This window comes from Tupaia chinensis, unplaced genomic scaffold (assembly GCF_000334495.1).
Source record: "Tupaia chinensis unplaced genomic scaffold, TupChi_1.0 Scaffold000026_1, whole genome shotgun sequence".
NCBI classification, from domain to species: domain Eukaryota; kingdom Metazoa; phylum Chordata; class Mammalia; order Scandentia; family Tupaiidae; genus Tupaia; species Tupaia belangeri.
Window position 1 is genome coordinate 129,276 of NW_006159456.1, and position 14,021 is coordinate 143,296.

At 36.1% G+C, this 14,021-nt stretch overlaps 1 protein-coding gene across 1 annotated transcript in view; it reads left to right on the plus strand.

Annotated features, from left to right (window-relative positions):
* Positions 1–13,043, plus strand: part of RRP15 (ribosomal RNA processing 15 homolog) — a 36,900-nt gene extending 23,857 nt beyond the window's left edge. Inside the window, exon 5 of the mRNA XM_006140225.3 lies at positions 12,557–13,043. Within this exon, the coding sequence (XP_006140287.1) occupies positions 12,557–12,700 (144 nt within the window). The 3' untranslated portion in view covers positions 12,701–13,043. The remainder of the gene's footprint in view (positions 1–12,556) is intronic.
* The last annotated feature ends 978 nt before the right edge of the window (positions 13,044–14,021 follow it).

Genomic DNA, 14,021 nt, shown 5'->3' on the forward strand with positions numbered 1-14,021 from the left:
AGGGAAAGATTTCTTTTAGAATCTAAATAAATATTTTTATAAAGATATGTTAAATTATATTTGAGTCACTAATAATTACACTTTATTCCTTGGAACCAAGTCTGGATACTACAAACTAAAAACAGTGCTTGTTGGACCAGTAGTTGGCGTGGTGGTGAAGGCGCTGGCTCCTACCTACATGGCTGACTCGCGGTTCAGGTTGATTGTGGCATGGACATCACCCCCTGGGGGTGATTTCTCACTTTCCCTCTCTCTGGTGAGCTCACATGTCCTATAACTAAAAACTTAAAAAAACAAAAACAAAAACAGGTCTTGATGGGCTTATTTTGGAAGAGATAACAGCTAATATTTGTGAGTCAGAAAGCCATCAACTAGAGTTTGGACAGTGATTGCCAATAATTTGTCATTTATGAAACAGTTGTTTCTTAAGTTACATATGTAAGGTTTCGTTTATTTATTTATAATTTTTAATAACAATTTTATTGTTGTACTTTTCTTTTTTTTAGGTCAAGCCATTTGTATAGAGAATGTGTCACTTTAATGAATATAAACACACCTTTGGCATTTACAAATTTAACAATTCTGTTTCATTTTGAAAAAATTCTAAATATTATAGTAACATACAGGAGTGAGTTAGTAATTGATGAATTTGCTGCCTGATATTCACTTCTCAGTAATATTCAATGTTTTCTCTGTTTGCCATCATATCATGTCACAATAAATCTTTTCAATGCCAAGGAGGGACTTATTTTATTTTATTTTAGTGAGTCAGAGTTATGGAGAGGAATACTGTTAGAGGAAGTGAGAAAGCCTGAGGAAAGCATGATTCTTAGCCAGGGGTAGTGTTGAATGTTAAGTTCAATAGAGTTACATTTTATGGAATTAATCAGCCCACCAAATATTTAGCTTGGGAACAGTAAGAGAAACTTTACAGAATTCTCTTAGCGTTCTGGGTAGCAGTTAAATTATGTATGAAATTTAAAAGTTAAAGTTGGAAAAATTGTGATATGGGAATGTTCATAGGAAATGTGATTCTCAAGAGGAATGTGTTTTAGAAGAATAGAAGAAACTTAGCTTTGATTTTTAAGTGCTGTGACACAAACGTAGTAAAGAGAAAAAAGCCTACCAGTTCTCTAATTTTTATAATTTTCTATTCTATTTTCTTGCATGGAGGTTGGAACATAAGGTGTTGCTGGTAGGTGGAGAAGTAGGTTGGGATCAGAAGCTAAGTCCCATAGTTAGAACCAATTTTATCAGATAAGTGATCTAATTTTCCCCCCATTTGGCTATAGGGTGAATGTGCTCGCCAGAGAAAGAGAGAGATAACTCAATCTTCCCAGAGGGATGGCCATTCTGCAGATCCTTCTCTAGTCTCCTCAGGATTTGGGGCATATCTGGTTGTGGTTGGGACTCAGACTGCACAGCTGGCTGGTGGGATCCAGTGGCTTAGCCTCTATACCACCTGTTGGCCCCAGATTTTGATTATTTTTAAGGAAAAGAAAGCTAAAGGATGGAGCAATAGCATGAGAGGACCAGCTAGTGGGAGGTTAGTGTTGTAATCAAAGCAAAGGGGGAGAAACTGAACCAAGATTCATGGGGATTGGGTGGGGTTAGGGGTGAACAGAAAAAATAAATCAAGTGGAGAGGCAGTTTTGAGGTCTGGATTGTTGTTTTGGAACTAATGTGAGTGGAGGCCTAGGAAGACGGAATTATAAGGTACAGTGAGTTTTGCAACTTGAGAGACTCAGAAATGGTTACATTTTCCACCAAAGTTGAGCATATAAAAGATGAGACATGGCTTGAGAGTTAAAGATTTTGGAAAGCAATGTTCATTCCAAGTTGCAGTGAGGAATGGGAAAGAGAACAGTAAAAATCAGATCAAATGCAGTGGTGTGAGGAGAAGCACTTGGCGAGTACAGTAACGTGAGCACAGAGGAGGAAGCAGCCAGAAGAGCTGTGTCTGGTAGGGCCACAGTTGACAGTAAAATCCCTGGGTCTTCAAGAACAACCAATGTTTTTACCAAGTCAGGGAAAATAATTAGTGCATTGTAAACAATTCCTCTTGTAATTAACTTTGAAAGTTTCTAAGTTTAAAGAATTAATTTTCAGTTATTTGGATGGAATTCCCTAATTAAGAACTTGTAATCCCTCCTTTGAACTGAATAAATGAAGCACCATGCCAGCTACCTACCAACATATGGCAAGGCATATTGAATGATACTTTATGTTGACACTGTGATTTCTAAAAAGACTGAATTGTATTTAGGGAGCAACAAAAACATCTTTTAAAAAAGATTTTCATTAAAAATTTAAGCTTTGATTCTTAAAAGATAATACTTTCTCCATCAGGACCTGTAGCTGTCTATTGTGATCCTGGGTTGTTGGAAAAATCATGACACATTTTTGCACAGAAAAACAGAAAAAATACGTCACGACTTCCAACAACCCAATATATTCCCAGTACGTTTAAATAAGCAAGAGTTTTTATTAATGTAAGCATTAATACTTGGCTTTCAAATTTGTATTGTTCTTTTCCTTGAAAAGTCTACTAAAATCCAGTCAGATTTCTTGGAATTTAATTCTTTTTCCCTAGAAGCAGGACAAAAACACATGGGATACCTGTTAAATCTGTGAGTCCCAAAGAATATGCTGACTGCTGACATAGAGACATACAGACAAATTGGGGTACTCTGTTTCTCATGCATTTCTCATAAGTGGCAGACCCGTAATTTCTTCATAGCTAGGCATTAGTGGTGCGAATGTGTGTGAAATACCTGGCTTTCTTGGTATCTTACAGCTTTGATCCAGACTGAATTGCTATGTACTTTTAAACCTGCCATTCCTTCTGCTTCTTAGAGTTACGGAATTACTGCTACAAAAGAAGAAAGTCTAGGAATGGAGGGACTTTCGCACTCAGGTCCTTAGGTGATCTCCCAGGAGTTTTCCAGGGTTTAGTTTTTAAATAGAGTTGGGGCCTAGAAGACAGGCAAGGGGGCAGAGAAAGATACTGTCCTTAGATTGCCCCAGCATGGCAAGGGGTCAGTGCTTTACTCTCACATAAAAGCTACTCTATCAGGAATGTGTGGAATTCTAGCTTTGTAAATAATTCAGCTTAGTGTTTGTTTACTGAAAATGCCTAAATAGATTGAAGTTTAGACAAAAGCAAGACTCCAAATTTGAAATGAGAATGAGCAGGATTGTACACATTTCTGTTGATGGGAACAGTTTATAGCCAGTTTCTCATTATATTTACTTCTTTTAAAAGACTGTTTAGTTTTAATGCAGGATAGTTTCTGATCTGAAAAGCATTTGGAATCATAGTGAATTTATGTTTGGCAGTATGGTCCATGTAGCATTTTGATATAGGGGAAATAGGGAATAAATAAAGTATAAAGCTAGTTGTTACAGAGCTGCTATAGAAATCTTTAGTTACTGTTAAATTAAAATTATTAATGATGTCATACATCTTAGTTTAATAGTTGCCAGTCTGTATAGGATTTTCATTAGCGGAGTTGAGGTTTGTTTTTTTTGTTTTTTGTTTTTTTAATTGCCCTGTGCAAATAAATCTTGCACCATGTATTTGTACCTATAGTGCATTTTTTTTTTAAATCAAAAGAGTATATTATCATTTCTTGCTGATTGCCGTTTTCCAGTAGTAGGCAATTGAGACTGTTTGTGGAGCTATGCCATGTGTAGGGGCAAAGGCCACAGCTTCTAGACCCAGATGGCCTGAGTCCAAAACACCTGTTATGTATAATAATCCCTACCTCACTGGATGTTGTGAGAGCCAAATGATTTTAATATTTGTAAAGTTCTTAGGGTGATGCTTGGCACTAAGTGCTATGTAGATGTTTGCTGTTTCTTCAGTTTTTAAAAAATGGATAGGATGCTTACGTGCACATGTGAGAGAGAGAAAGGAACACTGTCCACAGGGTCTGGTCATGCTGCAGCCCCCTTCCTCCAGTCTGTAGAACCTTGGGCACTCATCTATACTTACTTGCATTCCTGGCTGTTTCAAGTTTTTTCACCTGTGTTTCAGGCTGGCCAGCATGAGAATTCAAAACTGTGGTCACCACTGAATTGCTCTGTACTTCTAAAAAAAAAAACTGCTGAGTCCTTTCACCTGAGCAGTGTGCATCATTGCTGTGCCCTGTTACCACTGCTTACCTGAGTTACTGGGTAATCCAGAAATTATCCAACAATTTAATAAACACTATGTTTGGATTTGAGAAATTCTCATTTTTAGGTATATCAGCTTTAGCAATGCATAATTATTACAAAATAATAAAAATAGATTTTAAAGAGCTATAAACTTTATTTTCTCTTGTTCCTCATATCAAGCTATGGTTGAATTAACTATGTTGTTATTGAACCCAGGTTCTTTTGCTTGTCCCTCAGTTTGCCACAGTAAGAAATAAAGTTTGCAAGGAAGAGAAGACTTTAATTCAGAGAGCACTCAGCAAGGAGGAAGGAGTTAAAACTCAAACTTGCCTCCCTGATTGAAAAGGTGGAGTGTTCAGGAGTTTTTATGGGCTGGAAAGAAGGCAGCTGGGGATGTGGCAAACATGATTGGTGACAGGAAAAGGTGAAGTAATTGTTAGTGTGAATTCAGGTGCTGTCAGATCATCCATTGTGTGTTCAAACGAATGCATGATCTCCCACGTCAAAGGGTTGCCTGTCAGACACTCATAGGTCCAGTGCGGGGTTGGGGGGTGCTCAGCTGACTGGAACCAGCTTAGGCTGGCTAAGAGGATGACCTCAGCTTCCTGAAAACATCTTGAACAAAACATCTTATGATCCACTGTTCATGGAGATGTTTTCTGCATATGCAGTGACAGGACGTGGTGATCTATTAACTAGGCTATGTGTAGTTCTAATAAAACAGGGTCTGGATCTATTGTTTGACTCATTGTTTATGAGAATAAATCTTAGATATATGTTTTATAGAATTTAACTCTAACAGGAAATTCCCCAACTTCAGTCCCCTCTTCTGGGTGTCTGTTCAGTTTCCTCTATTGATACTTGCTAGGAGAAACAGGTTAGTGATTATTTTCCTGTTCCAGCGTCTTTGTTAACTCTTCCAGTACTGTTACAATATTACTTAAAAGATTTTGCTTAACAAGGAAAGTTTGGCTTTTAAGTGAACACAGTTATGCTCATTGGGTGCTCTTATTTTTGTGAATAGTGAACAAATTATTATAATTTATTATAATCACTAGAAAATACAGATATCCCAGTTGAGGATTCTGTGTAGATGTGATGACTCAGGGCATCAGCAAGTACAGATAGAGGGTGGAAGAACAGGAAGGGCAGGTATTAGTGTTTACTTCATGTCAGATACTGTGCAGGATGCTTTCATAAGATGATTACTTTTAAAAGTGGTAGATGCTAGGGGCAGATGGCATGGCAGTTGGAGCACTAGACTCCCACATGGCGAACCACAGTTCAAATTCTGGACCTGGCAGCTTGCATTATCTCTCTCTTTCTCTTTTTTTCTCTCTCTCTCTCTTTGTTTCTCTCTGGTCAAATTGAATAATAATAATAATAAATAAAAATAATTAAAATAATTCTTTACCAAAAATAAGGTAGTAGACTCTGATTTTAAAATTGAGAAACCCAGAGTCAGAAAAGTTAAATGACTTATCTTGGGTCATATTACTACTAATTGGTAGAATTAGGATTCAAACACAGTATAACACCAAACTCCTGCTGCTTAGCAAGATCTCAGTGCTTAAAGTAGTAAGAATAAGAGTAAGAACCATTTCTGTTTTTCATTTAGATGAGCTGGTAACAGTATAATTTACCAAGACTAGAAAGATAATAGTCAAGGAGGCTTCGTGCAGTCTGATTTTCCCTAGGTCTCACACTCCCTTCATTTGATGTGGAGCATAATGGAGACTGATAGCTTTAAAAATCTTAACTTCTCCAAACTGTTATGTAAGATAAAATATTATCATAGTAAGACTTTTCAGAATTATGAAACTCAGAAACTAATTTAGAAAATTCTTTATAAATGCACAGTTAAAATTGACTTTCTGTTGGGGCCAGCAAGTATCATGGAGGTTAAGGCAGCTGGATCCCACATGGCCACCGTTGGACCTGGCAGCTTGAAAGTCACTCCTGGCGGTGTGTGCTTGCATGCCCAGAATTTGGAGAGGAGAATGCAGGAAAAGGGATTGCAGTGTGGCCATGCCTCTGGGGCAAGTAGTGGTATGCCCCACAGGGTCTGTTGTGCTACAGTTTCCTTCCTCCAGTCCTTCAGGCTGTAGGATTTTGGACACTGATAGACATGTGTGCCTGGTGTGTTTCCAATTTGAACTGCTGTTACCTGGGGGAATCTGGCTTCTGATAAACAGTGCATTACCACTCCTGCAGGAAGCCAGCCCTCTCCTTTTCTTATGTTAATCTCTGAGTTACCTTTTCTTTGTGGGCGCTTCAAGTATTTAGGACATTTTTATACTTAGTGCTTAATTACATTCATAGCAAAGATATAGTAAATTGAATTATGTGAATCTATGTGTAATATAGTTTGTCCAAATAGTGATGTTTATGCATATTATCTTAAACATATTCAGATACTTTTGGTGTGTGTTAGTACTCATTCTGCTGTGTAGTTCATAGGTTATAAAAAGTGGTAAAGTAATAAATTACATATTTAGTTTTACAGCAGTATAGTATTATGGAGGAAATATGGACTCTGAAATCAGATGGATCTGGGTTTAAGTACTGACTCAGTTATTAACTCTGTGAACTTGAATAATTCACTGCTTTGATCTTCAGTTTGCTTATTTAAAAATGATAATTGCTATCTAACCATTAGAAATAAGGCAATATTGGGACTAACAGATGGTATAATGGATACATCACTGCACTCCCACGTAGGCAGCCGTGATTCGAGTCCCAGACGCAGCAGCTTAAAACACACCGGGCACGTGTATGTGCATGCCTAAAATCCCGAGAGAACAGAGACAGGATTGTGGCATGGCTATCCCGGCCCCAGGAGGTGATTTCTCACTTTCTGTCTTTCTGTCTCTGGTGAGCTCACATGCTCTATAGCAAAAATCTCTCTCTGGGAAAAAAAAAAAAAAAAAAAAAGCATTATGTAAAATGTCTGGTATATAATTTCATAGTATAATTGTTTTTTTACCTTTTTTATTGAATAAATTGGTAAGTAAAGCAGTATCAATATGGTTAATTAAGTCAGAAGGATTTCTTGGGCATTTTTTGGGGGGCAATCTTGGAGGAAGCTTGGGAAACTTAGGATTTATTGAAATGATTTAGGTATTTTTTTTTTTCTATTTGTTTCTTACTGTTTTTATTTTTTTTAAATTGAGTTTTTATTTCAGCATATATCAATAGCTTTAAAAAAGTTTATTATAAAGTAATTTTCTGCTTTATTCTGTCCACTCTTCCCAATAGACAACTACTACTCACTCCATTTGCTAGTCCTGTTAGCATTTGTACATCTGTGAATTTCTGACTAATGTGCATATAAGCCATCTTTTGATTGATTAATTTAAGGTGCTTTGTATTATGGTGAGCAAACATTGAGTTCTCTTACACAGTCTGTTTTCTCTCCCTAGTCCTCTTAGTATAGTTAACTATTATGTTACAAATCAGTGTTTAACTTTTATTAACATGTGTGTGTATTTTCTTTTCTAATAGCTGAATGTTGTAGTATTCCATATTTATGTTTCCTTTCTATCGTCTTCTCAGAAAAGTCATGATGCATTTTCCTATGTTTTTCTTTGCAAAAATGCGTCATGACTCTTCCGAAAAAATGCCCCAAAATTTGTTTTTTTTTTTTTTGAAGTTAATAATTGCCTTGTTTTTTTTGAACCTTTTTATTTTTTAAGTTTATTTAGTTTTTCAAAATCAAATTAACCTTGGGTACTATATCTATTGTAATTATTTTTACTGAGGTATTCTTTCCTATAAGGCTCCATTTTCTTTTGTCTGGGGAGATTGCTGTCTCGGATTGCTTCGCAGTTGTCATTTCTGTGACAACTCTGGCTTAAATTTCCTGTGATCCTTGGATCTTCTAAATTGGATTCTCTGTTTCTTGGTTCATGTAGCTTCCATTTTTCTTGGTTTACTCTCCCTTGTTTAGAAAAGAATATCATCTAGTGGTTTGTCAAGTTAAAATGATGTTTCAGTAGCAGATGGCATGGTCATGACAATTTTCATCATGTCTTCTTTTGAAGTCACACTGCTGCATGTTGTCCTTTACGCCTAATGCAAGTTGTCACTCTGGACTCTCCATTCACTCTCATTCAGGAGATCACCCTTCTCTTTCCTGTGTTAGGTCTTCTCTTTTTTCTGTCCCATGTCTTCTTTTTGGCTGACTCTGTATTTTTTTGTTTTCTCCGGAGAGGCTGAATTGGAAGTCAACTTTGGATACTTTGTATGTCTGAAATTCCCACATTCCGTCCTTATACTTGAATAATAATGTGTCAGAGTATTTAATTTTAAATAGGAAATTGCTTTTTTTGGTGTGTTGAAACTATTTTGAAAGGAATTTGTCTGTTTCTTCTTTCTTGAAAGGTTGCTGTTGGAGAATTTGAATCTGATCTTGAGTTTGTAGGTTATATCTTTAAAACAGCAAATCACACTTCTGTAGTTTTACTGAGTATTGCAATTGGTTGAGACCAGTTTATATTGCATCTATCACAGTAATACAGGCCCTCTGCTTCTTTTCTTATTACATATTTCTATAGCAAATGTAGACATTAGAAGTTCTTGCCTTTAAAACAGTTTTTTTTATCTGCCATCTTGATAGATTTTATTTAAAATATCTGTTTCTAAAATATATTATTAACCCAAACTTGTTTATACTAAATTTCCTATTGTTTATACTTTCTCTAAATTGTTACTTCACTGTATAAAAATGCCAGTAAAATGATAACTTGAATGATGGCCATACTTAAGGCATATAATACTGAGTCTAATACTGGATATTCAAAGTCAAATAAAAATTTTCTCCAGTGGTAAATTTTCGCCAGTCTTAAAGCAGTGAGTGAAAATTGTCACTGAGAATTATTTGTCCTTTTATAGGCTGGTGGTTCTCAAGTTTAGCACCAGAATCACTGGGTGGCATATAAAAACGGATTAGTGAGCCCTACCACTGGAGTTTCTAATTCAGTATGTAGGGAATGGGGCCTGTGATCTGTTAAGTTTCCTAGTGATGCTGATGCTAATGCTACTGGTTTGGTCATCACATTTTAGGAACCATCAATATAGATTATATCGATTACTTTGAAAACCAAAACCAAAACATCTTCCCATAAAGCTTTACTTTATTGTTATTCTCTAAACTGGACACTGGAGAGAAACTTTCAACTTAACTGTTGTCTGAAATATTTGTTTACAATAATCATCTTTCAAGACAAGGATGTGAGGTAGCTCCTACACCTTTTTAATTAATGAGTCCTTTCATTTGGTCTACTCTGGTTCCTTTCTTTCTGAACTACATGTCTAAAGTTTTATCTGGGTCTTTCCCCACCCCAAACCACCTTTTGCTGTCCTTTGTTCTTTCTTTGTTGCCCACAGCTTGTCTGGCTGTTGCCTTCAGCCTACTTAGTAGAGGAGTAAGAGTTCAGCAAGATTGGTTATCAGAGTGAGTTGAGTGCCCATGTAGGAACACTGTGTTGATGTCAGTCATGTAGGATCTGCCTACTCTTGGTTGGTGACATGTTGATAGCATGCTGGGTCTAACTATGAAGACTTGACATTGAGATTGTGCACATTCAAATTTAGACACAAATATCAAAGTTAGGACATGTCTTTGCTAGTCAGTAATTTGGATATGGCTCTATACTTGTGAGAATTTAATTGAAAGATTTGAATTGTTAATTTGGTAAGAGAAATGTTTTAATGGTTGGTTCTCAGTGGATCTCTCTGTTCAGTGGAAACAGCCTTCTTTTATTTAAAATAAGGAGATTGGCAAAGAAAACCTGGATTGAATCAGGGAAGATGGCCTTTTATCCAATGTGGTAATTTAATCTAATGGAAGCAGATTATCAGTTTTAGGAGTATGGGTAGAAAAAAGGGATTCTCCATGAGGAAAGTACTAAAGTAACTGCTGCTTTTTTGTTTTCCAATCAGTGTGGTATGAGAAGCATTAGAACTACTTTGTTGTTGAGTTGCACACATGTTATTTATGTTTACATTATTGTACAATATGTTTATATTTGACTTACTAAGTCAAATCTGTAATCTTCGCCCACTTCTATATGTTACCCAGATTTTAGGTTATGTTTAGCACAAACCCTGCTTGATTTTTTTGATCTGGGGAAGACAAGAGTGAGCCAATAGGATGCTTTTCTGGTTTGTAAATAGTGTTTAATTTTTTTTTTAGTAGAATGACTATTTCAAATCTTTACTTTTTAAAATAAAGGGAAGCTGGGGACAGTAGGTGGATAGTGGTTGCGGCGCTAGACTCCCACATGTCTGACAGCAGTTTGAATCCCATACCCAGGGACTTGAAAATCATTCTGGGTACATGTGCTTGCATGCCCAGAATCTGAGGAGGAGAATGGAAGAGAAGGGATTGCAGCATGACTATCCCTGCTGCAGGGTGGGAGGAGGTGGGGTAATTTCTCACTCTCCCTTTAACTCGGTTTCTCTCCAGTGTGTGCATGTACCCTATGGCAAAAACCTTAAAAATAAATGAATAAATATTTTATTTTTAAGAGAGATTTTTGCCATAGGGTACACACACTCGTCAAAGAAGATGGAGAGAGACAAAGAAAGCAAGAAATCACCCCCTGGGAGGATGGCCATACCATAGTCCCTTCTCCTCCATTCTCCTCTTGAGATTTTGGGCACACATGCATGCACACATGCCTGGTGTGAGTTTTAAGCTGCTGAGTCTAAACTCGAACCATGGTCTACTACATGGGAAGCAAGCGACGTAACCATTATGTCATCTGCTGGTCCAAAACTAAACAAATTAAATTAAAGGGAAGTTTTGGCAGAGTTAGGTGTTTAATTATCTTGTGACCCAGCAGACATTTTTTTTGGGGGGGGGGGAGGTTTTTGCTATAGGGCACATGCACTCGCCGGAAAGAGAGAGACAGAGAGACAGAAAGTGAGAAATCACCCCCAGAAGGCCATGCCCCACGCCGCAGTCCCTTCTCCTTTCTCCTCTTGGGATCTTGGGCATGCACCCACATGCGCCCAGCGTGAGTTTAAGCCACCAGGTCCGGGTTGCGAACCGCAGTCGACTGCATGGAGCCCAGCGACATAGCCATTACGCTAACTGCTGGCCTCCTAGCAGGCATTTTAAAATATCTTTTCTTTTAAATATAGCTTTACACATGGTTAATTAATGACCTTATGAAGGAGCCAGCCTCAGTGGTGCAATCAGTAGTGTACTAAACTGCAGTGTTAGAAGCCACATAGCTGGCTGCCAGTTTGGATCCGTGGCCTGGTTGACCTGAGACTTGCCAGGCACGTGTGCCTAGGATCTTGACAAGCTAGGGGAAGGGGATCACGGCATGATGAAACCACGTTATGGTTCCTTCTCTCATACACATGCTCTCTATTACAAATAAAATAAAATGGCTGTATAAAAATAACACTTGGTAACCAAATGTCATGTGTTTTTTTTTTTTTTTGTTTCCTAAAAGACTATTTGAAAATGGTGCTCTATCTGTGAATGAAATAAAAAGATGTGCATAATCTGTTAGCTCTCTCAAGATAGGACTTTGTTGTTTTATCACTGTATTTCCAACACCACGACCAGTTCTCAGTACATAGTTCTCAGTAGATATTTATGGAAGAAATTAAATGTCATCACTCACAGTTCTGCATATGCTGTAATACTTAATACCACAAGGTGGTACTGTTGTACCGTGAAATGGGAGTCTGTGATTCCTAGGCTCCTAGGTAGTATTTATAAATCCTATGACTAAATAAAATGAATTGACTGTCTAGTAATGCTTGTTGCCTGCTTCACTTATTTATAATTTAGCATGTGATTAGTCTTCAGTTGCATAATTAGGTTGGATAATGAGAGCATAACCTATTTATTAAAGAATATTGGCTTCAATTTTTAATAAAATGTAAAATGAGATAGCATCTTTAGAAACTTAACATAGTACCAAACAAGATTAGTTTCCCTTTGTCTTCCTTAATTTATTTTGAATTAAAAACCTTTCTTAAATTTTATTTAGTTTACATAGTTTTCTAAATATTTTCTAATAAATGTTCAGTGAAAATTAAATAATATTATAAAACCGTTTTGGTTGTCAGAAGATTTTTAAAATTGATACCACGCTTAGATTTTACTGTTTTCTCCCAGCTCCAAGCAAATTTTATTTTGCTTTCATGTTTCTTTTGTGAGGTTACTAAAATATTTTGTTAACATAGATTTTTTTATTGTATCTTAGTACGTATATGATCATACTATATAAAGTAAGTCAATTTTTAATTTGTCTTCTTTTCACCCCTGTTACAAAACTAAATGTGGGAAAACTTTGTTTTGTATGTTGGTCTTTTTTCACTTAACAATTGAATTGATGCTTGAATATTTTCTTTTTGTGATTTTCCTCAGATTGAAGGGAAATCAGAAGAGGGCCCAGGATGGACGATTCTGCGTGATGATTTTATGATGGGAGCATCTATGAAAGACTGGGACAAGGAAAGTGATGGACCAGACAGCAGCAGAGCAGGAGCTGCTAGTGACTCGGACACATAGAGCAATATCGAAACAGTTTGCAATCGTTTTGTTTTTCCTAAAAACAATACTTCATCCTATAATAGTTGGGGAACTTTATAAAGGATACATTTTTAAGAAAATGAAAAAACATTTACCAATTTTGGTGTTTTCCCTTTTCATATAAACTTCTATACAAATTATATTTTCAATCCCTGTATAATTTTAAGCATTGTTTCCCAAAATATTTGTAAAAGGAACTATTTCTGCTTGTCTAGAGAGAGATATATTTTGCCAGGATCGTTACATGTTTACATATTGGTTGTGTTTCTTTGTGTGTTGTTTCAGTATTGCCAATGTTTCTAGAAATGCAGTTCCCAATTTATAATTAAAATGAACTCTTTGAAGTTAATATTTATTTACCTTCCAATTTATAGATCTATATATATCTGTAGTTTGGGGGAATGATTGGTGTTTGTTTTGATAAGCTATTGACAAAGACTATAGTAACATTTTAAATTATGTTTCTGATTTTAGATGATGGTTTTAACTTTAAATAATCTGGCAGAGGTGACTTAAGAAAGTGTTAGGGTTTTTTTTTTTTTTTGCATAAGAGATCTACTAAAGTGGAAATTTTCATGTTTAACTTACATATTGAGTTGTAATATTTGAGAAGCATATTCAGAATGTTTTCATCTCTCTCTCTTTTGCCCCAAATAGTTGAGTTAGCTTAAATTCTCTTATGGATTGGACAACTAATGATTGAATTAGGCCACAAGTAATCTGCATGTGACTATTGCATCTGATTTGAGACTCGATTCCATATTGCTGACCTAAAGACTATTAAATTGTTAACTTTTAGTATCTTGTGATTAAACACAGAAAGTAAAACTTTTTACTTTCACTCCAAACTTTATGTAAAATTGGGCCTCATATCTAAAGTTTTTCAGAGAATTATTTAATAAATGTGATCTGTTCTTTTTGAAAAGATTCCAATTCTTTATCCATCTTTCCGTAATAAAAATAGTTTCCTCCTACCACTGAATTGCATATACTTGCATCTGTTATACTTTGAAGGATAACCCTTCCCCCAAAACTATGTGCTGGAGCAAAGATGTTTATAAATAAGTGTGAACAAATGCTCTTTAGTAATATAGGAGTACTTAATATCCTTGTGTTATAACTTAACACAAGTAAATATTTCAATATAACCTAACACATAGATAATTTTAAAAAAATGTGTAGCATCTAAAAACTTTTGTCCTCCAAACTAAAGTTACACTTTGTTTTCTGCAAAGTATAAAGATTGTCCTTTGCTATTGCTCTGCTTCTAGGTCATATTGAACTTTTGCAAAAATTTTTC